Source organism: Oncorhynchus mykiss, chromosome 5 (assembly GCF_057628025.1).
Source record: "Oncorhynchus mykiss isolate SJ-2025 chromosome 5, ASM5762802v1, whole genome shotgun sequence".
In the NCBI taxonomy this organism is placed as follows: Eukaryota; Metazoa; Chordata; class Actinopteri; order Salmoniformes; family Salmonidae; genus Oncorhynchus; species Oncorhynchus mykiss.
This window is the reverse complement of record NC_143026.1, coordinates 60,462,175-60,487,909: the sequence shown is the minus strand read 5'-3', so window position 1 is coordinate 60,487,909 and position 25,735 is coordinate 60,462,175. Positions and strand designations below refer to the sequence as shown.

The 25,735-nt window shown below is 42.5% G+C and overlaps 1 protein-coding gene across 4 annotated transcripts in view; it reads right to left on the bottom strand.

Moving 5' to 3' along the window:
* Positions 1-16,997, bottom strand: part of LOC110522980 (low-density lipoprotein receptor) — a 32,149-nt gene extending 15,152 nt beyond the window's left edge. The window contains exons 1-9 of one of the 4 annotated variants that reach the window (XM_036977973.2): positions 16,671-16,916; positions 14,973-15,104; positions 14,422-14,538; positions 13,083-13,454; positions 12,150-12,269; positions 11,720-11,845; positions 3,619-3,790; positions 3,261-3,476; positions 2,705-2,823 (exon numbers count right to left, since the gene is read on the bottom strand). In XM_036977973.2, the coding sequence (XP_036833868.2) occupies positions 2,705-2,823; positions 3,261-3,476; positions 3,619-3,790; positions 11,720-11,845; positions 12,150-12,269; positions 13,083-13,454; positions 14,422-14,538; positions 14,973-15,104; positions 16,671-16,854 (1,558 nt within the window). In that variant the 5' untranslated portion in view covers positions 16,855-16,916. Of the gene's footprint in view, positions 1-2,704; positions 2,824-3,260; positions 3,477-3,618; positions 3,791-11,719; positions 11,846-12,149; positions 12,270-13,082; positions 13,455-14,421; positions 14,539-14,972; positions 15,105-16,670 lie in introns of all 4 variants that reach the window. The other 3 variants (XM_036977972.2, XM_036977974.2, XM_090235390.1) reach the window with 3 other exon arrangements.
* Positions 16,998-25,735: the final 8,738 nt, after the last annotated feature.

Sequence of the window (25,735 nt, the reverse complement as noted above, 5' to 3'; positions counted from 1 at the left end):
GGTTCTTCAAACTTTGATAGATTCTGATGAATCCCACTGTGAGATATCTCACTCATAATTACAGATAACCTGGGTTATGAAAATAACCTAGAGCCGTTGTAAATCCGAAATTAAAACTACATTTGGCCAACTAGTAAGCCAAAGATGGCGTAGCAGTGAAGACGTGTTTTGTTCGTCCTCTCGTGTACTTTTGTATTTTTCGTATTTTTTGTAATATATATTTCAATTTTATTTTCAATCTCTTTTCGATTTTTAATTCGATTATACCTTCCGGTAACCTGCCTCACCCAATGTGATGCAGAATCGCTATTATTTTAAATTTTAGAACACATTCAAGAACCTCCAGAAGCTAACCAGCTAATTAGCTACAAGCTATTTAGTCATTGTTAGCGGCTTTTACCTTCTGCACAGATACCAGCCCTGTTTTTAGCCTGGATAATACTCGCTAGTCTACCAGTATCGGACTGTCTCTACACAACAACGCCGGATTCCTGCCGTAATACCCTGGACCACTACTTCTGATCTTCACAGCTAGCTTGCAGCTAGCTAGCTCGCAACTAGCTCGCAGCTAGGTAGCTTGCAGTTAGCTCACAGCTAGCTCACAGCTGCATGTCCCCAGGCACCCTCATTTGTTGACTTCTGTGAGAGATAGCCTGCAAAGTAATGTCATACTTTCCAGGTCCATACCCAGACAGTTCAAACTTCTAATTTTAAAAATGTATCTTTCCAGAAATAAGTCTCTCACTGTTGCCGCCTGCCACCGACCCCCCTCAGCTCCCAGCTGTGCCCTGGACACCATCTGTGAATTGATCGCCCCCCATCTAGCTTCAGAGTTTGTTCTGTTAGGTGACCTAAACTGGGATATGCTTAACACCCCGGTAGTCCTACAATCTAAGCTAGATGCCCTCAATCTCACCCAAATCATCAAGGAACCCACCAGGTACAACCCTAAATCTGTAAACATGGGCACCCTCATAGACGTTATCCTGACCAATTGGCCCTCCAAATACACCTCTGCTGTCTTCAATCAGGATCTCAGCGATCACTGCCTCATTGCCTGTATCAGCTACGGGTCCGCTGTCAAACGACCACCCCTCATCACTGTCAAACGCTCCCTAAAACACTTCTGCGAGCAGGCCTTTCTAATCGACCTGGCCCGGGAATTGACCTCCTCTTGTCAGTTGAGGATGCCTGGTCATTCTTTAAAAGTAACTTCCTCACCATCTTAGATAAGCATGCTCCTTCAAAAAATGCAGAACTAAGAACAGATATAGCCCTTGGTTCACTCCAGACCTGACTGCCCTCGACCAGCACAAAAACATCCTGTGGCGGACTGCAATAGCATCGAATAGTCCCCGCGATATGAAACTGTTCAGGGAAGTCAGGAACCAATACACGCAGTCAGTCAGGAAAGCAAAGGCCAGCTTTTTCAAGCAGAAATTTGCATCCTGTAGCTCTAACTCCAAAAGGTTCTGGGACTGTAAAGTCCATGGAGAACAAGAGCACCTCCTCCAAGCTGCCTACTGTACTGAGAATAGGTAACACGGTCACCACCGATAAATCCATGATAATCGAAAACTTCAACAAGCATTTCTCAACTGCTGGCCATGCCTTCCTCCTGGCTACTCCAACATCGGCCAACAGCCACCCCCCCCCCCGCTAGACTGTAAACTCTCCTTCCAGACTCATATCAAACATCTCCAATCTAAAATCAAATCTAGAGTCGGCTTTCTATTTCGCAACAAAGCCTCCTTCACTCACGCCGCCAAACTTACCCTAGTAAAACTGACTATCCTACCGATCCTCGACATCGGCGATGTCATCTACAAAATAGCTTCCAATACTCTACTCGGCAAACTGTATGCAGTTTATCACAGTGCCATCCGTTGTGTTACTAAAACACCCTATACCACCCACCACTGCGATCTGTACGCTCTAGTCGGCTGGCCCTCGCTACATATTCGTCGCCAGACCCACTGGCTCCAGGTCATCTACAAGTCCATGCTAGGTAAAGCTCTGCCTTATTTCAGTTCACTGGTCACGATGGCAACACCCACCCGTAGCACGCGCTCCAGCAGGTGTATCTCACTGATCATCCCTAAAGCAAACACCTCATTTGGCAGCCTTTCCTTCCAGTTCTCTGCTGCCTGTGACTGGAACGAATTGCAAAAATCACTGAAGTTGGAGACTTATCTCCCTCACCAACTTTAAACATCTGCTATCTGAGCAGCTAACCGATCGCTGCAGCTGTACATAGTCCATCGGTAAATAGCCCACCCAATTTACCTACCTCATCCCCATACTGTTATTTATTTATTTACTTTTATGCTCTTTTGCACACCAGTATCTCTACCTGCACATGACCATCTGATCATTTATCACTCCAGTGTTAATCTGCTAAATTGTAATTATTCGCCTACCTCCTCATGCCTTTTGCACACAATGTATATACTCTTTTTTTTCCTTTTTTTCTACTGTGTTATTGACTTGTTTATTGTTTACTCCATGTGTAACTCTGTGTTGTTGTCTGTTCACACTTCTATGCTTTATCTTGGCCAGGTCGCAGTTGTAAATGAGAACCTGTTCTCAACTAGCCTACCTGGTTAAATAAAGGTGAAATAAAAAAATAAAAAACACTTACACTCCAAGAAATATAAAACCAGTTTGGTGTAATACACATGTATAGAAGAACAGCCAAACATACCCAGAGAGATGGCGACTGGGTTCCATATGGCTGAGGTGATTAGTGGCAGCCTGCCTTCTCCATCCAGGCCAGCACGCTCGATCCTGGGGGAGCTGCCACCTTCTGCCCAGAACAAGAACCTGGGGAAACAGGAGCTCTCAATGACTACATTGGATCCGGCTTTGACATCCACATCTCTCCTGGGGGCATTCAAGACAGACTTTGAACCATCTAAATTAGTGTTGATCTAAACCCTATGAAACTCTGTGCAAGCTGGAGACTGAGCGCAAATTACAAAGGCCTACTAATTTACATTTTGGGTACAGTGAACTGATAAGATTTCATTTTTTATTATAATTTTTTTAATAGGAGGCCATGTTTGAGATTGAAAACCCTTATTGAAATTGAGAATACATCTTAAAAAAACATATTTCTTCATAGTAAAAACAAATATATATATCTAATATTTAGAATTTGATTATGTAGCTGAGTTTAAATATTTTTATTAAAGCACAATGACCTGGGTGCATACAATAGGTCTCCACGACTAATATTGAGAACTTCCAATCCAGCCTACCCCAACAAGGGTTCCACAGCCACTCCAGTGGGCATGGCCAGCCCTCCTATCAGGAGGCGTTGTGCAGAGACGTCCAGACGGGCCACATCGATGGAGTGAGTATCAGCGTTGGTCCAGTAGAGAAGCTCATGGATCCAGTCCACAGCCAGACCCAGGACAGCACCATGGCCTTTCAACAGCAGGACAGGCTCCAGGGGCTTCCCATCCATGGAGATCCTAAAGGGCACGCAGGACAGATCAAATGTATGGGAACTAACATCTAGTACCATTTCACAGAGCAAAAGAACTGTGGTCAACATTCATATTGATATTAACAAGGGCCAGATTCAGAAAGTGTTTAACTCTCTGAGATGTGTACCTGTAGATGGACCCTTGTCCTGGCCTTGCCCAGTAGACAGTGCGGTTTGCAGTCAGGGCAGCCATTGGCCCTGGTCCCAGTAAGTGAGCAGCCATCTCCCTGTACTCCATACCGGCAGTGTTGACCCGGCGCACCCCCTCAGAACTGCTCAACACCAGCTGAGCCATGTCTCCTGCGAGTACACTCAAATCAGTCCCAGACACTCAGGACAAACAAAAATACATCAACAAGCACAATGACGGAAAGGGCAATAGTAAACAGATACCCGGACGACGTTGGGCCAATTGTGAGCCGCCCTATGGGACTCCCAATCATGGCCGGATGTGATACCCTTGTTTGAATTCAGGCTGTGTCTGTAGTGATGCCTCAAGCACTGAGCTGTAGTGCCTTAGACCGGTGCGCCACTCAAGAGCGATAAACCCTTCCGGTATACAGCAGGTGGGAGGAGAGGCGACATCGGTGTCGCTAACTAGCGACAGTGACCATCTGGTTCTTCGTCACCTCCCTGACCAAGGCCCTTCTCACCCGATTGCTCACTTTGGCCGGGCGGCCAAGTCACTTTGGCCATTTAAGAATGATGGAGGCCATTGTGTTCTTGGGGACCTTCAATGCTGTATAATCTTTTTTGTACCCTTCCCCCAGATCTGTGCCTCGACACAATCCTGTCTCGAAGCTCTACGGACAATTCCTTCGACCTCATTGTTTAGTTTTTGTTTTGCTGTCACTGCTCTCATTCTACATAAAATAGTGTTAAATTAACACAATGTTAAATTCACACAATTGCATCCAGTAACAACAGTGTTCTTTTTCTACACAGATGAAAATGGGTTAGTTGCCAGTATTGTTCTACCACATTCTGCTTGAGCTTGTCTTAAGGTTTGCCAATAGTGTGCAACTGCAGCCTGTGATTCGGGGACTTCCTACATGTGGGCACGTCCACGTCCCCGTCCTGTGAAGTCATCTTTGCTAGCTACCGGTAGACAGTGTCCTTCGCTCCCGCCTGCCGAACAACTGCCCTCACCATTGTTAACAGCACTGCGGGAAAACCGTGCCCGACAGGTGGGGGCGAAGCACACTGTCTACAGGTCGCTCCTGCTGCTACAGCAGGCGGAGGGCTGGAGCAACACTGTGTGCTAACTAGCTGGTTACCTCGCTCTAACCACTACGCTACCCTGCCACCCGTTTAAATGTTCACACTAGTAAACAGGTTGAAAATGGCAGATATGAGCACTGATAAACACCTAAATTGGAATTCAGTGGTTGTACAGTAACATGATGCACTGTACATGACATCAGAGCTCATCCATCCAACTTGACACAACTGTGGGACACATTGGAGTCAAAATGAACCAGTATCCCTGTGGAACGCTTGACACCTTGTAGAGTCCATGCTCCGATGAATTGAGGCTGTTCTGAGGGCAAAGGGGGGGTGTCGTGGCAGAATCAGAAACCTTTAGGTAACATTTATAAATAAGATGTTTTATTAATTTTTCATATGTAAACGTATCTTTTAAACCATGTGAAGGGATGATTGAGGGGGAACCAATGTCTGTGTGCCAGTCACTCCCTACTTTTCCCATTGGGGAGAGGTTAGGCTTGTCTTCTTATGGGAATGTGTCTAACTATTTTCATGTCCCCTCTGAGGTTGCCCTTATCTTGATTTAGTATATCGCCTAGGAGGCTCACTGTCTCTCTGTGATCTTGTCCAGGAGGGGGTGTATTTGATATATGCCATTGGATGAGGTAATGTTTTTGGTCCTAAGTGGTACCAAGAGCGAGGTAAGAACTTAGTTTAGGAGACCAAACTGAACGATAATTTATAGCCAATGCTGTCTGGCTATGTGTGTCTTTGCTATAAAGGATCTCAGTTGCCAATATGTAAGCACTCTCAGAGAATTCATTTATAGACACCGAATTGATCTGAGAGTCACAGGGTTGTGATGGAGCTCATATAATTAAAGATGGACTTTATGATAACTCTGACTTATGTGTGGTTTGCTCTCTCGAGATTTGGTAATACAGGATTTCAACGACGGGGGGGGGGGGGGGGGGGGGTGCAACTCAATATTAGGAAGGTGTTCTTAATATTTTATATTTTCAGTGTACAGTTCTAACGTTTATGATCACTGTTTGATATAATTACAAGATGATATGCCATCATAGCCTGGGCTGTTCTGAACAGACTTGCATGGTCTGGTGTTGGAAAACAACAATACATTTGGTTTTTAATACTGGCTGATGTAATTAACCCCAGGGGTATGCGCAATGCCACCGGGGGTACGCCATATAAAAATGTGATTAGCATTTTTTTTATATAAAACATTTTTTACATTTTTTTTTCCTTCACATTTTCAAACAGGCCATTTATATTTTCCAACGAGGCCTCATTTCCCTGCCAAAAATAAAATAAAATAATCTAGTGTTCAGCGAAATAACAACAAAATGTCAAATACAGGTAGCCTAGTCAAATAATTAACATCCAATCACATTAACCGTTACTCTCTCGTGGGAAGATGGTGCCGAAGAACATGGCTGACGTTTTACATTCTCCCAACCAGTTGTGCTATTTTGTTATTTTTTTGCATTTTGTGTAACTTATTTATTTATTGCGTACATAATATTGCTGCTACCGTCTCTTATGACCGAAAATTATTTCTGGACATCAGAAAAGCGATTACTCACCACGGACTGGAAGAACATTTTTCCTTTAACGAGTCTGACGAGAAGGATATCCTGCTTTCACTGGAACAGGCCCAGATCCACGCTTTTTGCGTGAAAAAAAGACGCCGGAAAAGGGGCCTCAGATCGGGCATCCTTCTGAGAATAAGGAGGCGAGAGAGTAAACTCCCACTGCCTTCCATCTTCTCGCTAACGTGCAATCATTGGAAAATAAAATTGATGACCTACCAATAAGATTATCCTTGCAACAGGACATTAAAAACTGTAACATCTTATGTTTCACAGAGACGTGGCTGAACGACAATACAGACAATATAGAGCTAGCGGGACTTTCCATGCACCGGCAGAACAGAGACTACCTCTGGTAAGCTGAGGCGTGGGGGTGTGTGTCTTTTTGTCAATAACAGCTGGTGCGCGATGTCTAATTTTAAAGAAGTCTCGAGGTATTGCTCGCCTAAGGTAGTGTACCTTATGATAAGCTGTAGACCACACTATCTACCAAGAGAGTTCTCATCTCTATTATTCGTAGCCATCTATTTACCACCACAAAACAAAGCTGGCACTAAGACCGTTCTTAACCAACTCTACAAGGCCATATGCAAAGAAGAAAATGCTCACCAAGAAGCGGCGCTCCTAGTGGCCGGGAACATTAATGCAGGCAAACTTAAATCAGTTTTACAAAATGTTTACCAGCATGTCACAACCAGGGTAAAAAAATAAATAAATCCTAGACCACCTTTACACCACACACAGAGGTGCATACAAAGCTCTCCCCCACCCTCCATTTGGCAAATCTAAACATAATTCTATCCTCCTGATTCTTGCTTACAAGCAAAAACCAAAGCAGGAAGTACCAGTGACTCGCCCAATACGGAAGTGGTCAGATGACGCGGATGCTACACTACAGGTCTGTTTTGATAGCACAGACTGGAATATGTTCCCGGGATTCATTCAACGGCATCGAGGAATACACCACCTTAGTCATCGGCTTCATCAATAAGTGCATCGATGACGTCGTCCCCACAGTGACTGTACGTACATATCCCAACCAGAAGCAATGGATAACAGGAAACATCCGCATCGAGCTAAAGGCTTGAGCTGCCGCTTTCAAGGATTGAGAGACTAATCCAGACGCTTATAAGAAATCCCGCTATCCCGCTATGCCCAAAACATCAAACAAGCAAAGTGTCAAAACAGGATTAAGATTGAATCCTACTACACCGGCTCTGACGCTCAACGGATGTGGCAGGGCTTGAAAACTAGCGAGCTGCCCAGTGAGGCGAGCCTACCAGATGAGCTAAATGCCTTTTATGCTTGTTTCGAGGCAAGCAACACTGAAGCATGCACGAGAGCAACAGCTGTTCTGGATGACTGTGTGACAACGCTCTCGGTAGCCGATGTGAACAAAACCACTGGGCCAGACGGATTACCAGGACGTGTACTCAAAGCATGCACGGACCAACTGTCAAGTGTTTTCACTGACATTTTCAACCTCTCCCTGACCGAGTCTGTAATACCTACATGTTTCAAGCAGACCACCATAGTCCCTGTGCCCAGGGAAGTGAAGGTAACCTGCCGAAATTATTACCGCCCCGTGGCACTCACGTTGGTAGCCAAGAAGTGCTTTGAAAGGCTGGTCATGGCTCACATCAACAGCATCCTCCAGGACACCCTTAGACCCACTCCAATTCGCATAACGCCCCAACAGATCCAATCTCAATTCGCACTCCATACTGCCCTTTCCCACCTGGACAAAAGAAACACCTATGTGAGAATGCTGTTCATTGACTACAGCTCAGCATTCAACACCATAGTGCCCACAAAGCTCATCACTAAGCTAAGGACTCTGGGACTAAACACTTCCCTCTGCAACAGGATTCTGGACTTCCTGACGGGCTGCCCCCAGGTGGTAAGAGTAGGCAACAACATGTCTGCCACGCTGATCCTTAACACTGGAACCCCTCAGAGGTGTGTACTTAGTCCCTTCCTGTATTCCCTGTTCACCCACGACTGCGTGGCCAAACACGACTCCAACACCATCATTAAGTTTGCTGACAACACAACAGTGGTAGGCCGACAACGATGAAACAGCCCATAGGGAGGAGGTCAGAGAACTGGCAGTGTGGTGTCAGGACAACAACCTCTCCCACAAAGTGAGCAAGACAAAGGAGCCGATCGTGAACGACGGGAAAAGGCAGGCCGAACAAGCCCCCATTAACATTGACTGGGCTGTAGTGGAGCAGGTCGAGAGTTAAGTTCCTTGGTGTCCACATCACCAACGAACTATCATGGTCCAAACATACCAAGACAGTCGTGAAGAGGGCACGACAAAACCTTTTCCCCCTCAGGAGACTGAAAAGATTTGGAATGGATCCCCAGATCCTCAAAAGGTTATACAGCTGCACAATGGAAAGCATCCTGACCGGTTGCATCACCACCTGGTAAGGCAACTGCTCGGCATCTGACTAATGCGCTACAGAGGGAAGTGCGAACGGCCCAGTACATCACTGGGGCCAAGCTTCCTGCCATCCAGAACCTATATAATACGCAGTGTCAGAGGAAAGCCCATAACATTTTCAGAGACTCCAGTCACCCAGGTTATAGACTGTTTTCTCTGCTACCGCACGGCAAGTGGTGCCGGAGCACCAAGTCTAGGACAAAAAGGCTTCTCGACAGCTTCTACCCCCAAGCTATAAGACTGCTAAACAATTCATAAAATCGCCACCGGATAATTTACATTGACCCCCCCCCCTCCCTTTTGTACACTGCTGCTACTCGCTGTTTGTTTGTTACCTATGGATAGTCACTTCACCCACACCTACAGATTACCTCAACTAGCCTGTACCCCCGCACACTGACTCAGTACCGGTGCCCCCTGTATATAGCCTCGTTATTGTTATTGTGTTACTTTTTATTACTACTTTTTATTTTAGTCTACTTGGTAAATATTTTCTTATTCTTGAACTGCACTGTTGGTTAAGGGCTTGTATGTAAGCATTTCAAGGTAAAGTCTACACTTGTTGTATTCGGCGCATGTGACGAATAAAGTTTGATTTGATTTGAATTCCACTAATGGTCCGTATGTGGCCAAACGTAGCTGCTGCTCATGTTGGTATCTGTACTGATGGTGCAAAAGCCATGACAGGGAGAGAGTGGAGTAGTAACGCGCGTCCAAGCAGCTCTTGCTGCCAAGGGAATGCCTGACAGCTTGAAAGACGTTTTGGACACTACAGTGAAAATGTTTAACTTTGTTAAAGCAAGGCCCCTGAACACTCAAGTATTTCTGCACTCTGCAATGATATGGGCAGTGACCATGTAACGCTTTTAAAACATACAGAAGTGTGCTGGTTATCAAGGGGCAAAGTATTGAGACTTTTTTTTAATTGAGAGACGAGCTTAAAGTTCTTTACTGACCATCATTTTCACTTGTCTGACCGCTTGCATGATGACGAGTTTCTCACACGACTGGCCTATCTGGGGGATGTTTTTCCTCGCCTGAATGATCTGAATCTAGGATTACAGGGACTCTCCGCAACTATATTCACTTTACAGTACAAAATTTAGGCTAGGATTAAGAAGTTGGAGCTCTTCTCTGTCTGCATTAACAAGGACAACACACAGGTTTTTCCATCATTGTATGATTTTTTGTGTGCAAATGAACTTAAGCTTACGGACAATGTCAAATGTGATATAGTGAAGCACCTGAGTGAGTTGGGTGCGCAATTACACAGGTACTTTCCCAAAACAAATGACACAAACAACTGGATTCATTATCCCTTTCCTGCCCTGCCTCCAGTCCACTTACCGATATCTGAACAAGAGAGCCTCATCGGAATTGCAACAAGCGGTTCAGTGAAAATGTAATTTAATCAGAAGCCACTGCCAAATTTCTGGATTGGGCTGCGCTCAGAGTATCCTGCCTTGGCAAACCGTGCTGTTAAGACATTGCTGTTAAGACAAATTATTTAAGACAGACTCTCTCCAATACAACCCAACGTTGCAGAGTTATGTGCATCCTTTCAAGCACACCCTTCTCATTAACCTCTGGTGAGTTATTCACAATTTTCGATGACCAAATAATGTTTTATATGTAAAATAACTAATTAAAGAGGACAATTATAGATTATTATTATTTGTGCCCTGGTCCTATAAGAGCTCTTTGTTACTTCCCACGAGCCGGGTTGTGACAAAAACTCACACTCATTCTTATGTTTAATACATGTAGCGTATAGTGTGTGTGTGGCAGGCTTACAATGATGGCAAAAAAACAACATTTGAGAGTGCGCTGGCCCTGGTGCTAGAGGGGGTACGCAGCTGGAGGTTGAACGTTTGAAGGGGTACGGGACTATAAAAGTTTGGGAACCACTGCACTAGAGCAATGAAAAGCTCCATCATGAATTACTCTGATGATCACAACAACAAAAAAGCTGTTTGCTCAAGCCCTCTGTCCCGAACACATTCAGCAGGTCAGGTATGTGTTGAGATACTTGTAAGTCATTGACATTCATATAAAATCCTGTATAGAAACTGTCAAGTGGTGCAAATTCCACACATCGGGCAGTAGGGATGGCGACATTGTTATCTGTCTAAAGTAAATTTGACGACATCATAATGATGATGACAAAGTTGCTTCCTACAAATGATCTGCCTACTTTAGCAACATCATCGGATTACCAAGACACTATAGTGTAATTTACACAAAGCAATCAGCAGCCCCCGTTATGACTGGGCACGACTTTCGGGAGTCACTATGGCTGAGATGTCTTTAGAACGTTCATAACAGTGGCGTGATGCGGCCGAGTGACGGAGGTGCAACCTTCCCATGAATACATTTGGATTTGAATACTGGCTGTAAATATATAATTATTCTTCCTATTCACTAGATTAGAGCAACTGAAAGCTCTATCATTAATTAATTACTCTGATGATCACAAAAATAAAATGCTGTTCGCTCAAAAAAAAAACTTGTTCAAGCCTCTATCCCGCACACATTTAGAAGGTCAGGTTTGTGTTGAGATACTTGTAGTAAATCATTGACATTCATAGAAAATCCTGTCAGGTAAAGCCAGCTGTCAAGTGGTGCAAATTCCCCCACCTTGGGCGGGTGGGTTGATAAAGAATTGCGCTGGCTTACATTGTGACAGGAAATTATTCGAACATTTAATGTACCTAAATCCTGGTGAGAAAAAAGTATACCATTGTGTGTGTGTATGTGTGGGTGTACTCTGTTATTCATATTCTTACAATACATTTTCCAACAAAAACAGTGCCATTTCGTCAAAAATGTTATCTGCCCTACGCATTTGACATTTCAACTATCTCAGAACTTAAAGTAGTCACGTCAATCATATCAGTGTGAACAAAATTCCAAACGTTGTGAGCAAACATATGCTATCAGTAACTTGCTGTATTTTGCCCTCACCTTTAACCTTACACTCCCCTGTCCTTGGGCTCATCAGGTAGCCCTCATGGCAGTCGCAGGAGAAAGTCCCGTTGACATGTACACATAGCTGATTGCAGACGTCAGAGTCGAGACACATGTCAATTTCTGAGAAGAAAAAAAAAAAAACGGTATTTCAAGAGGATATTTCTGACTGGAAAACATTCACTTTTCACTCTCATTGCGTTTCATTGGTGTTCTGTCACATACTCTGAATTGGAATCTACCAGAAATGTAATTTGAGTCATCAAATCAACCAATTATCACAGATTCATTGTAGTGTGCTGGTGTGACCAAAGACTTGGGCTATTAGTTTTCCTAACCACATGACCTGGGACCGACTGTTGGTCTCGCATGACACGGTCCATAAAAATCTTGGCCCTATCAATGTCTCTCAAAAGAGGCCACTCACCCTCACACTGGGAGTCATGCACCAGCCTCATACCAGCAGGGCAGTCACAGAGGAAGCCCATCGGCTGGTCCACACACAGGTGAGAACAGCCACCATTGTTCACCAGACACTCATTCTGATCTACACAGAGAGAGATACAGGGTCAGTGACAGGGAAGAGTGAATACAGGACCAAGACAGTTCAATGGAACATTGCATAATCATTCTGTAGCATAGTCGGAAACAAGTTGGAGAACATTTGCCCATTGTCATTTCTTACGTAAAGTGCCTGCATCATTCAAATAAGTCAACCAATACTGGGTGCCTTTAAAATGTCAATATTTTAGCCAAACATGGTGTACCATGCCAAACAAAACAGAAGGCATAGACACAAAGATATCATTGTGATAAGGGACATTACCTATCCAAACAATGTGACACTATATAGGCTATCAGGGAATCAATTACAGGATACGAGACAAAGCTAGTTTAAGTGCACAGATCCAAAATATATTATATAAAATTCCAGAATGTTTTGCCAGTTTCTTGGAGCAACATTAAGCCTACTCCTGGACTAAAAAGCATGTTCAGTAGAAAATTGAAAGTGCTTTTCAGTCGAGTGCTAGACTTAGTCTGTGTCCGGAACATAGGCCCTTAGTTATAGAATATCAATAGCATTACATTCTTAGGGCCAATACCTTTTTCAATATAGTTGAATTCTGTTTGGATTCCGTGATTCTGTCCGCATCACAGAGTTTATAGGGCCCTAAAGTAGGCTACAACTTGAGAGGTTAAGCCATTTTGCCCTCTGCTCGTCAATAAAGATGAGAACAGCCGTGCATGGTTGTGTTCAAATTAGACAAGTCCAAGTGGTCTGCGTTTCAGTCCATACTCTTCCATTTTTTGCCTAAAGATCTACATGTAATGTTAAAAAGTGACAAACGTTCTCTCTCACCACAGTCATCCTCATCCCTCGCGTCAGCACAGTCAGGCGAGTGGTCACATCTCCAGGAGTGAGGCATACACTGGCCGTCCCCACAACTGAACTCAGAGATTGAGCAGGTGTGAGGGGCAGGGTGCTGGCCGGAGGGACAAGCGTCAGCGCCCTCGTCCTGCCCGTCAGGGCAATCGGGCCGACCGTCGCACAGCTTGGCCCTGGCAACGCAGCTCCCTGTCCTCTCACAGAGGAAGAAGTCGGCTGTACAGTTCTGACAGGAGGCTTCGTCACTGCCGTCGCCACAGTCGTCAGTGCCATCACAACGGAAGCGGAGGGATACACATCGGCTACTGCTGCAGGCAAACTCATCCTTCTTACAGTGGCGCAAACCTGGGAAAGATGAGAGCCCATAGAGAGGAATTAGTGGTCATGTACTTTCAATAAAGGGGTATAATTCCTAAGCTTTTAAATGCAAAGTTTGCACCTATTATTATTATTATTATTATTATTATTATTATTATTATTATTATAGTAAACTAGGATAGAATGAACCTTAAAAATGTCCTAAAGGGGGAAATTGTCTAAGAAAAAAAAGACTGTACATTACACACTCAATAACATAATGCATACATTGTACATTACCTGTGTCATACATATTCTACACGTCTCGTACGACCACATACATATTGCACACTGCCCTTACACATTCGGTCATTGGTGTACTAACACAGCTCAGCTTTACTTATTGCTGTTTAGGTCTTTTTATTCTGTAAACCTGGATTTGCTGGTTACTGTGATGCTTTAATCCCTCTGGAATTTAAAGGGGCAATCTGCAGTTGCTTCATCCATTGTTGGACTACTGAATTAAAGAAATGTACCCATTGGTTATTGAAGAATATAACTTAAATGCCTCCTGAGCTTTGTTCAACTGTCTTACCCCAAAATATAAGCTAGATTCACTCCAATGTTTGTAAACAAAGTAGATGTAAACAAACCCTATATAGCCTCAAAACATGGTTAAAATTATATATTTTAAATCCTGAATGGTCAGTCCTTGCATCCATAGAATCTGAAAGTGGTTACATTTCTCCAGCCCTATCCCTCAACTTTTTACAGAAACGGGTGGGGAGTTAAATTTGTTATTGCTTCAACTGCTGATTGCCGCTTTAAGCAAAGTTTGCATTTGTGCAAAGGCTTAGTGAATGTGGCCCATTGTGTTTAGGATTATGAGAGGCTGTGAGGAAATCGGATGGATAAAGAAATGTGCACTTCACACACTGACGTTCAGAGCAATTTGTTCCATGTGTTACTTGAGCCCAACCCACATGGCAGGTATCATCTTTCCCATAGCTCTTACCACAGGTATCTTCTAACTCGTCAGAGCCATCACGGCAGTCCGGAGTGTTGTCACAGAGAGCACTCTGGGCAACGCAGCCTCCATCTTTACACAGAAACCCTGGGCAGGTCTGCTCCCCTGAAACACAGCCAAAATGAAATTCTCTTTTCACAAATGACAAAATTGTTATATGCAATTAATCCCTTATATCAATACATTTTACGTACATGTGATCTGGATCATATTCATAGTGCACTGTAGCAAAAACAGCATTTCTTATTGGACATGTTTAAGCAGTCGCTCCCCGTTTGATACTTTTCTTATATTTGGTGTCTAGTGAACACAACCCAGAGTACACAGATGTACATACTACAGTATGGTCAAACAGATCCAATTTCACAACTGATATGGCCAAGTATGAAAATCAGCAAACTCAAAGACTTTGGACTCTGACATCCCTGCTACTGGATACTCTCAAGTTAGTACAGGTGCATCCCTCTGTACTGGGGAATTCAGCCTCTCTATGATCTACTGGACTTTGACCAGGGAAAACACCCTCCACTGTCACTCACTGCAGAGGAGTTCATCACTGCCATCCTCACAGTCTCTGTCTCTGTCACACACCCAGAGGCCGGGAATGCACTTCCCGTTTCTGCACTTGAACTGGGACTGTTCACAGGTCGGCAGGGTGTTCCCTATAATGCCTACAAATGGAGAGATGCATTTGGAATTTTCTTATAAACTACCCAAGCCCATTCATAGACGATAACTACCTTTAGCGATTATTGATTAAGGTATCTTCTTTCTGGAGACTTTGGTTAAGAGTCCCAACGCTTGCTCTAAATGTTAACATGCATCGCTTGCGATACGGTTTTGGAAACATAAGGGATCTTTGATATCAGCAATAAATCATTTTCAAAAAAACTAAATGTTAAACTACTACACACCTTTATAGGGTTAGGATTAGTGTTCTCACACGGCCATTTTACAGTGCTCGTTTACGGAAAACAGAAGCGACCACCTGTGCTAATTAGCATGCTCCAATTCCCTGTATTTAAGCGTCGCTGGAGAGGAAGTGTAGTTCGCAGACTGGATGCACACACTGCATAATGGATCTGTGCAAATCTGCTACATTAAAGTATAGATTTTTTATTTTAAATATTATTCCTCGCTGACATGAAAGATATGGGCCATGTTTTGAAAACAGTTTTGCATACGATGATTATTGACGTTTCTAAACGTTAAAACACTTAAACTTCTTCAGGATTGGTGGGTCCACTGCGGGACGGTTGAGCTAACGTAGGCTAATGTGATTAGCATGAGGTTGTAAGTAACAAGAACATTTCCTAGGACATAGACATATATGATATTGGCAGAAAGCTTAAATTCTTGTTAATCTAACCGCACTGTCCAATTTACAGTAGCTATTACAGTGAAAGAACACCATGCTTTTGTATGAGGAGAGTGCACAGTTTTGAACATGAAAAGTTATTAATAAACAAATTAGGCACATTTGGGCAGTCTTGATACAACATTTGGAACAGAAATGCAATGGTTCATTGGATCAGACTAAAACATTGCACATACACTGCTGTCATCTAGTGGCCAATATCTAAATTGCATGTTGGCTAGAATAATGCATTACGGACATTCTCTTGCATTTCAAAGATGGTACAAAAAAAACGGTTGGTTTTATCTTTCTATTATCTTTTACCAGATCGAATGTGTTATATTCTCCTACATTGCTTTGACATTTCCACAAACGTCAGTGTTTCCTTTCAAATGGTACAAAGAAAATGCATATCCTTGCTTCAGGGCCTGAGCTACAGGCAGTTAGATTTGGGTGTGTTATTTTAGACGAAGATGTACATTTAAAAATTCACACGGAGCCAGCCTTGGGCGAAGCTAACTGCTGAAAACCCTGCATAGAGAAGGTTTTTCGAGAGCTTTGGCTATACCCACTCTTACAGCAAGAGAGATGTGAAAAGTGTCTACAGAAACTTTGAATTAATTACTTCGATTTGGGGTAGTCCCAAAGGTCCAGTAGCAACTCAATAAACATTTTAAAGCAAGTATTTTCATAACATGCGCTATCAAGTGCAGATATGTAAGAAATGTGGGCTACACGTCATAAAACAGCTGCGAATCAGGCGATGGAAATATTGTGCATCTCTTTACACAAGCCGAGGAAACGTTACACGCGCCCCCAACGCAAAATGATAAATATCAATAAAACACGTGCAAATATGTAACTGGCAAGTTTATCTTACCCCAAATATGATGTAAGGTTAGCAACTGAGTAAGAAGAAGTATTCTACTAAGATATCCCATGCTCTGTCCTTCGTTGTCTTCAGGCAGAGGCGCATGCGAATGACGTAATGTTGCGGGAGATAATAAGACGAGCAGCGTTAAAAACGGTTGTGTTGCGATGTGTTCGAAATCTGAACTGAACATGTCTGTGAAGCTGAAACCCTTTCTTGGTGTTGAGTCGCATGCAGTAACGTAAATAGCTTTCCACTGCCACGCATTGCCGAACGTAGCCAGCCAAGATATAATGGTCAGTGAAGGAGCAAGGACCTGCTTCAGGGGGAATAACGCAGTTTATGAAACTGTCCTTGACATAAATCTGTGAATTTCCTCCCAAAATTATTTTTTATGTTTTCCCACGTTATGTTCTCGGTTTCATTTTCCCTGGTTTTAAAATAGTTGTTAATAGAGAAACAACGAAATTGGAGGTTCTGAGTCCATGTCAATGCTTAAATCATATCAGAAGAAAAACATGTTTAGGTCTGGAAGAAAACAAACACATTTTGACCTGAGTGTTATTCCCCTTTAATTGCGCATTTGCCACTTTAAATGCGGATCTAGTGAGTCGGGATAGTGCAGGTTATGTGCAGATCACTCAATCTGTTGAAATACGGCGTTACGAGCGTTTATTTCAGAGAGCGCTCCGTAAACCACGCCCCAGTGAGCAGAGGTGGGCATGTTGCACTGGGTGGGACACGTTTATTATGAAGAAAAAGCCTCTCAATTTACCTTGGGTCCACCGTGGTTCTTTGTAGGCTAGTTATGCTAATATATTTCAGGCTTTGTATTGCAATTAATTTCGTCTTTGACCTAATAAGTAAAATAATAATAATAATAATTGTCAGTAGGTTAACAACGAGTCCCATGCAGTTCGCAATAGAACATACCAGAAGGGTGAATAATTTACTAGGCTACCTAAATTATTGGGATCATGGGATCATGGTTGCAAACTCGTGTTTGGAATACATTGAGTTCGTTGACAAAACAGACCTGTCGTTCCTGTTTTGAGCCCCACCTGTTAAGCAACAACAAAAATATATGTATATACAGTACCAGTCAAAAGTTTGGACACACCTACTTATTCAAGGGTTTTTCTTTATTTTTACTATTTTCTACATTGTATAATAATAGTGAAGACATCAAAACTATGAAATAACACTTGGAATCATGTCATAACCAAAAAAGTGTTAAACAAATCAAAATATATTTTATATTCTTCAAAGTAGCCACCCTTTGCTTTGATGACAGCTTTGCACACTCTTGGCATTCTCTCAACCAGCTTCACCTGGAATGCTTTTCCAACACTCTTGAAGGAGTTCCCACATATGTTTCTGCATCACATGGTGCTCTTTACCTGATTTGTTAGGATTTTCAGTAACATTTAATTTAAAGGGGTCCTTATTACAGTGTAATTAACTAACAAGTAGTTAGATGTAATAACTCAGTTACAGTGTAATAACATGTAACTGGTGGTAATTGCAGTCTTAGAGGTGTAACAAATGGGCAAGTTTCCACTAAATTTACCTCCCTGACTGGGGTTTACCATATGGGTGTCATCCGAGATTAATTTAAAAAATACTTGTTACCCATTGACAACCTTAACCTCATTGCCATCCAAGTGAGAGAATAATCCCACAGAGTACATGTAATATCTGCACAAGTACAATGTAATTACTAGGTATTACACAGGATTTACCTATTTAAAATGAAGTGTAACTTGGTGTACTTACTTGTGTATCTACAAAGTACATTACCTATTCTGACAATCTAATCGTCAGCTTCCGAACGTGCCATCCAAGTGAGAAAATAAAGACAGTGATACTCCACAGAGTACATATCTGTAATATCTGCATAAATACAAGGTTGTCGCTAGTTGTTACACAGGATTTAGCTACAGTATTTAAAGTGGCGTGTAACTTTAGTTATTACCTATGAGCAATTTCTATATAAATACGTATTACTCATTACCAAGTGAAAATACCTAGAAACAAAATATGAGGTTACACTTTAATCAATTTTATTTCAACCTTACATTTGACAAAATAATAAAGATTTTTAATGTTGGGTTAATAATTTTATGAATTACATTAAACATAGATGGGCAACTCACTAACAAACATAACTTCTTTTGGTGACTCCAAAAAATAGTATGGTGAGTTGTCTAAAATAGCTAGCTAATTTTGAAAAATAGGATAGTCTTTTTCTTCCCTTTTTAACAATGGAAAATGACAACTCTGTCTCCATCAGTTTCTTTCTGGTATGCATTTTCACATCCTGGAGTCAGACCTTGTGGGAATCTGGAGGAGAAGAATGTATTACAATTTAGCATAAACACTCTACATTAACCCTAGTTATCATAATTTCTATAGTTTAGACATATAGCTAGTTAGGCCTACTGTAGCTAACTACCTAGCTAGTTATTGTCTTATCCAGCTAGAATTGATAGTGCTTGTTTACACAAGTACACTATATATACACAAAAGTATGGACACCCCTTCAAATTAGTGGATTGGGCTATTTCAGCCACACCCTTTGTGTATAAAATCGAGCACACCGCCATGCAATCTCCATAGACAAACATTGGCAGTAAAATGACCGTACTGAAGAGCTCAGTGACTTTCAACGTGGCACCGTCAAAAGAAGCCACCTTTCCAACAAATCAGTTCATCAAATGTCTGCCCTGCTAGAGAACGCTACCTGCCCAAATGCACAGTGACAACTGTAAAGTTTGGCGGAGGAGGAATACTGGTCTGGGGCTGTTTTTCATGGTTTGAACTTGGCCCCTTAGTTCCACTGAAGGAAAATCTTAACGTTACAGCATACGATGACATTTAGATGATTCTGTGCTTCCAACTTTGTTTCAACAGTTTGGGGAAGCCCTTTGCTTTTTCAGCATGACAATGCCACCGTGCGCAAAGCGAAGTCTATACAGAAATGGTTAGTAGAGATCGGTGTGGAAGAACTTGACTGGCTTGCACAAAGCCCCATCAAACACCTTTGGGATGAATTGGAATGCCAACTGCGAGCCAGGTCTGATTATCCAACATCAGTGCCCAACCTCACTAAAACTCTTGTGGCTGAATGGAAGCAAGTCCCTGCAGTAATGTTCAAACATCTAGTGGAAAGCTTTCCCAGAAGAATGGAGGCTGTTATGTCAGCAAAGGGAGGACCAACTCCATATTCATGCCCATGCTTTTGGAATGAGATGTTCGACGAGCAGGTGTCCACATCCTTTTGGTCATGTAGTGTAGCTAGCGATAACCTCCTTGGGGTATGGATAACCTGAAAACAAGGTTCAGCGAGTAGACATAGCATATTTCAAATCAAATTTTATTTGTCACATTTCACCTTACAGTGAAATGCTTATTTACAAGTCCTTAACCAACAATTTTTTAAGGAGTTAAGAAAATAACAAAAAATAAGTGTTAGGTAAATATTAGCTAAGTAAAAAATGTAAAATAAAAGTAAGAAATAATTAAACAGCAGCAGTAAAATAATAAGCAAGGCTATATACAGGGGGTACCGGTACAGAGTCAATGTGCAGGGGCAATATATTATGTACATGTCGGTAGAGTTAAAGTGACTATGCATAGATCATCAACAGAGAGTAGTAGCAGCGTAAAATAGGGGTCTGGGTAGCCCTTTGATTAGCTGTTCAGGAGTCTTATGGCTTTGGGGTAGAAGCTGTTAAGAAGCCTTTTGGAGCTCGACTTGGCACTCCGGTACCACTTGCCGTGCGGTAGCAGAGAGAACAGTCTATGACTAGGGTGGCCGGAGTCTTTGACAGTTTTTAGGGTATTCCTCTGACACCGCCTGGTACAGAGCTCCTGGATGGCAGGAAGCTTGGCCCCAGTGATGTACTGGGCCATACGCACTACCCTCTGTAGTGACTTGCGGTCGGAGGCCGAGCCATACCAGGCAGTGATGCTCTCGATGGGGCAGCTGTAGAACCTTTTGAGGATCTGAGAACCCATGCCAAATCTTTTCAGTCTCCTGAGGGGGAATTGGTTTTGTCGTGCCCTCTTCACGACTGTCTTAGTGTGTTTGGACCAATCCAAAATTAAATGTAGAATCGGCTTCCTATTTCGCAACAAAGCATCCTTCACTCACGCTGCCAAACATACCCTCGTAAAACCGACTATCCTACCAATCCTTGACTTCGGCGATGTCATCAGTGAAGCTGGAAACTCATATCTCCCTCACTAACTTTAAGCATCAGCTATCAGAGCAGCTTACAGATTATTGCACCTGTACATAGCCCATCCAACTACCTCATCCCAATATTGTTATTTATTTTATTTATATATTTTTTCTCCTTTGCACCCCAGTATCTCTACTTGCACATTCATCTTCTGCACATCTATCACTCCAGTGTTTATTTGCTAAATTGTAATTATTTTGCCACTACGGCCTATTTATTGCCTTACCTCCCTAATCTTAATTCATTTGCACACACTGTATATAGACTTTGTGTTATTGACTGTATGTTTGTTAATTACATGTGTAACTCTGTGTTGTTGTTTGTGTCGCACTGCTTTGCTTTATCTTGGCCAGGTCGCAGTTATAAATGAGAACTTGTTCTCAACTGGCTTACCTGGTTAAATAATGGTGAAATAAAATAAAACATTATAGTTTGTTGGTGATGTGGACACCAAGGAACTTGAAGCTCTCAACCTGTTCCACTACTGCCCCGTCGATGAGAATGGAGGCATGCTCGGTCCTCCTTTCCCTGTAGTCCACAATCATCTATTTTGTCTTGATCACGTTGAGCGAGAGGTTGCTGTCCTGGCACCACACGACCAGGACTCTGACCTCCTCCCTATAGGCTAGCTCATCATTTGCCAGCTTTAGGTAGCTAGCTAGCTAGTTACGGTTAGACAAATAGCTAGCTAGCGTGCTAACTATTCCCCAAAAACTCACATTGCATGGAAAGCATATTTTGTAGATATTAACTAGCTAGGTAGCTAGCCTAGTTGGTAGGGCCAACAAAAACACCAGCTAACGTTTGCTAGCTAGCTACAGCTACAGTTAACTAGCTAACCAACACTAGGCTAGTTAACTACCTATGCTAAATCGTCCAGCAGAATTCATGATTCCAAAAAAGAAAAACAATTGTATGTAAATCGTACTTTCTCTATCCTATGCTGACCTCTTTGACCTACAACACTTTGTTTCTTTCAAGGCAATCTTTTATGGATTTTGCACATCGTGGTTATTTCGAGCGTATTGTGTAGATGGGGAGATCTTGACATGATGCCTTAATTCCCTGGATGAATAAATAATTGCACCAAAGCATCCCATCCAAAAGTGAGAATGTTCCTCAACAGTGAAACCCTTGCAAGGTTAGATGATGGAAGAGTTTGTTTTATGACCATTTAAAGTGCATTTATCAACCATTATTCACCCAAGCTTAATAGGCTTACAATTTCACAAGCACGAATGACTCACAATTTTGACTATAATTGCTTATTAATGTGTATAAACATGTTTCATTGATGGTTAAAGTAATTGACCCATTGTCAAATGCATTGTTTAAAAAATACTTTAAATTGTTCAATCATTTATGTGAACTGTTTGTGCCATTGGGCCTGGGCATCAGACTCCAGATATTTATTGCAGATGTGTCAATGAGATGGTCGGTTTTCAATTGGCTAACACCTATTACGTGGTTTGTGCAGGCTGAAATATCATGTGTTGTGATGCTGACACTAACTTGTAACACGCATGGTAACACGCATTCGTTATTACACCCCTGGTTCAGCGGGGTTGGGTTTATTGCGGAAGACACATTTCAGTTGAATACATTCAGTTGGACAACTGACATTTAAATAAATGGTGTTTCTTTGAAAAGTTGGGCATTGTTGACATTAAAAATGCTTTTAAGGGGAAAGGATCCACAGACACTGATGATCTACAATGCTGGCTGCCATGGTTAACACAAACACAGGACATTGGATGCTAACTGAATTGACTCAGAAAGTAACAAATAGGCCTACAGTATCACAGCAAGGTCAAACAGGTGTGTGTGTGTGTGTGTGTGTTAGATTATCCAGTGTCCACAGCAACACTGTTGATTATTCTCTACCCCAGTGCATGTGGTGTTCTAAGGTTATTGTAATCCATTTTGAATATTCGATGACGGTTGTTGACGTCAATAGCTGTATTCAATGGAGAGAGATGCTATGCTACTAGCCTAATGGCGTGAATATGCATAGACATTTCGGGACAACTCCGATTCAAAAACTGTTTTCTCAAAGTTGCCTGGATGTCATGTGTCCTAATTATATCAGTACACTCGTAACAACGTAAGCATTACGAAACTTCTATTAAATCAAATAAACCTCAAATAGTAAATAAGTATTTTATTATTTTGTTGAACAAATTCGACACTCTCATTGACCTCCATACAAAAACGCCATGCTTGGTGCGCAAAAATAAAAACAAAAAAACGCCACCTTCTGGGGGGAGACAGATATTCGCGCCGCGTTGGGCATATTTTCTCTGTCTAAAGGGTCCGCATACTTCCCAGCCTAAACAGTTTGACAGAGTTTGTGCATACATTGTATATTACGACATTTTTTTTTTCGTTTAAGACTTCGGTGAGGGTTTTTCCGGCTGGTTGGGCACACATTTGTTTTTGTGAGGCAAGCCGAAATTCGGAACAGAAGTCTATGCCCCTTCGTTGGTGATTGGTCGGTCAACAGTAGGGATTCTTCAATTAAGTATTAGAACATCATATTTAGTATGGGCTTTTTCTGCCGCCCATCAATGGAACACTAGAAGCTTAATAGCTATCAGGCAGGAGTTTAAGAATTTTGTATATGACATGGATGTAGTGCCAGATGTAGTGTGCGTCTAAGAGTCATGGCTCAAACCTCAACTGGAGCTGATTCCAGGTTTCAGTTCGGTACGGTGTGATAGAATGGAGGGTTTGGGGTGGTGATTGTGCTATGTTCGTTAAAGATGGAATAGGGTACAGAGTATTGGAGATACAGGAATTGGAATGTGTGGGAATAGAAATATGTAGGAACAGGGGTAACATTGTTTTAGTTCATTTCTATAACCCCTGCAAATCTTGATAGAACGTGTAGGGGTAAGAAGGTAATATTGTGTGGTGGTTTTAATGCCCATAATGAAATCTGGGGAGGTACTGGGCCCTGACAATCAAATATGTGATGAGTGTTGTGTATTTTGACATTGAGAAAGCTTACTATACCACATGGAGGGAAGATTTGTTGATCAAGTTGAGTGCATTGCGGGATGTCTGTATATCTGGATCATCTCCTTCTTGTTAGATCAGAATTATCAAAGCAGTTTGAAGTGGACAATGCTACTCCTCAGGGAAGTAGGGTTAGTCCGTATTGTTCACCCTGATGATATACAGTATTTAAGGAGGTGGGACAGGGAGTGGGTGTGGCCTTGTATGACGATGATGAGGCTGTATGGAAGAGAGGTGGGAATGTGAAATATGCGATGAGGAAGATTCAAGAAGCTGTGGGAGTTGTGGAAGATTGGTCTCTAACATGGGGGTTTAGGATGTCTGGGGCCAAGTCCTGCTTCATGGTGTTTTCTAGGAGGAAGGTTAAAGATGTTAGGCTTCCAATACTGCCAGGATATAGGTAGTGAGTTAAAATATTTAGTGAGTTCATGACTTTAAATATTATTTGTATTTATTTAAGTCATTCAAGAACAAAAAAAGGTATGTGGTTTGATGAGAGGCTTATGTGGAAGAGACATGTTGAGTATATTGAAATTAAGTGTAGGGAGGTGCTGACCCTCATGAGGGTAGTGGCAGGATATGATTGGGGTCAGATAGACAAACGTTGTATGCTGTATGTACCAGGCATTGATCAGGTCATTTTTGGATTATGGGTGCTTTATATATGGATTGGCAGCCAAAACTGCACTACAGTGCCTGAGGTGGATACAGTCAAGTGCCCTGAGATTGTGTGTGGGTGCCTTCAGGATGACACCTGTTGAGGCATTGCAGGTGGATAGTGTGGAACTGCCACTGAGGACAAGGCGGGACAAACTTGCATTAGCGCACTGGGCAAGGATAAAAGGAAGTTCAGAAGGACCTCCTGTAGTCACGGCAACTGGGGGAGGCTGGGAGCGAGGAGGGGGTAAGCAGAAGGCGTACAGGTGGACAATCAAGCAGAAGGTGGTTGGATGCCACATTGTGGATGACAGGGAGACATGAAACAGGTCTGTGTGATGAGTATTTAATGGAGGAAACGGTGGAGCATGTGTTGATATGTTGTGAACTGTATGGCGTAGATAGGGAGAGATTGTGTGAAAGGGTTAGAGGCTGGACGGGGTTGTGGTTTGGGTGGTGTAGTGGGGGAGGAAAAGGGAGGGAAGTGGTGTCTAGGGCTCTATTTCACTTTCTTAGAGGAACAGGAGTAATGGAGAATGTATTGTAGTTAGGCCATGACTGGCCTCACACTCCAGTACAGTAGGTAGAAGTGTATACACCTTAAAAGTTGGATGCAATCCGCCAACCCAATCCGAAAGGAGAGATGTCTCGTTTTTATGCACATTTTTTAATTGAGAAATACTGCACCAAACACCTTAGTTAAATGTAAAATTGCATGACTAAAATCTCCTTGGCAAAAACATCAAAATTAATGGCAGATTTTAGTTTTTATAATTAACAGAAATATAAACGCAACATGTAAACTGTTGGTCCCATGTTTCATGAGATTAAATAAAAGTTCCCAGAAATTTTCCATACGCACAAAAAGCTTATTTCTGTCAAATGTTGTACACAAATGTGTTTACATCCCTGTTAGTGAGCATTTCTACTTTGCCAAGGTAATCCATCCACCAGACAGGTGTGGCATATCAAGAAACGTCATCTTAGATAATTTGGCAGTACGTTCAACCAACCTCACAACCGCAGACCAAGTGTAACCACGCCAGCCCAGGACCTCCACATCCGGCTTCTTCACCTGCGGGATCATCTGTGACCAGCCTCCCGGACAGCTGATGAAACTGAGGAGTATTTGTCTGTAATAAAGCCCTTTTG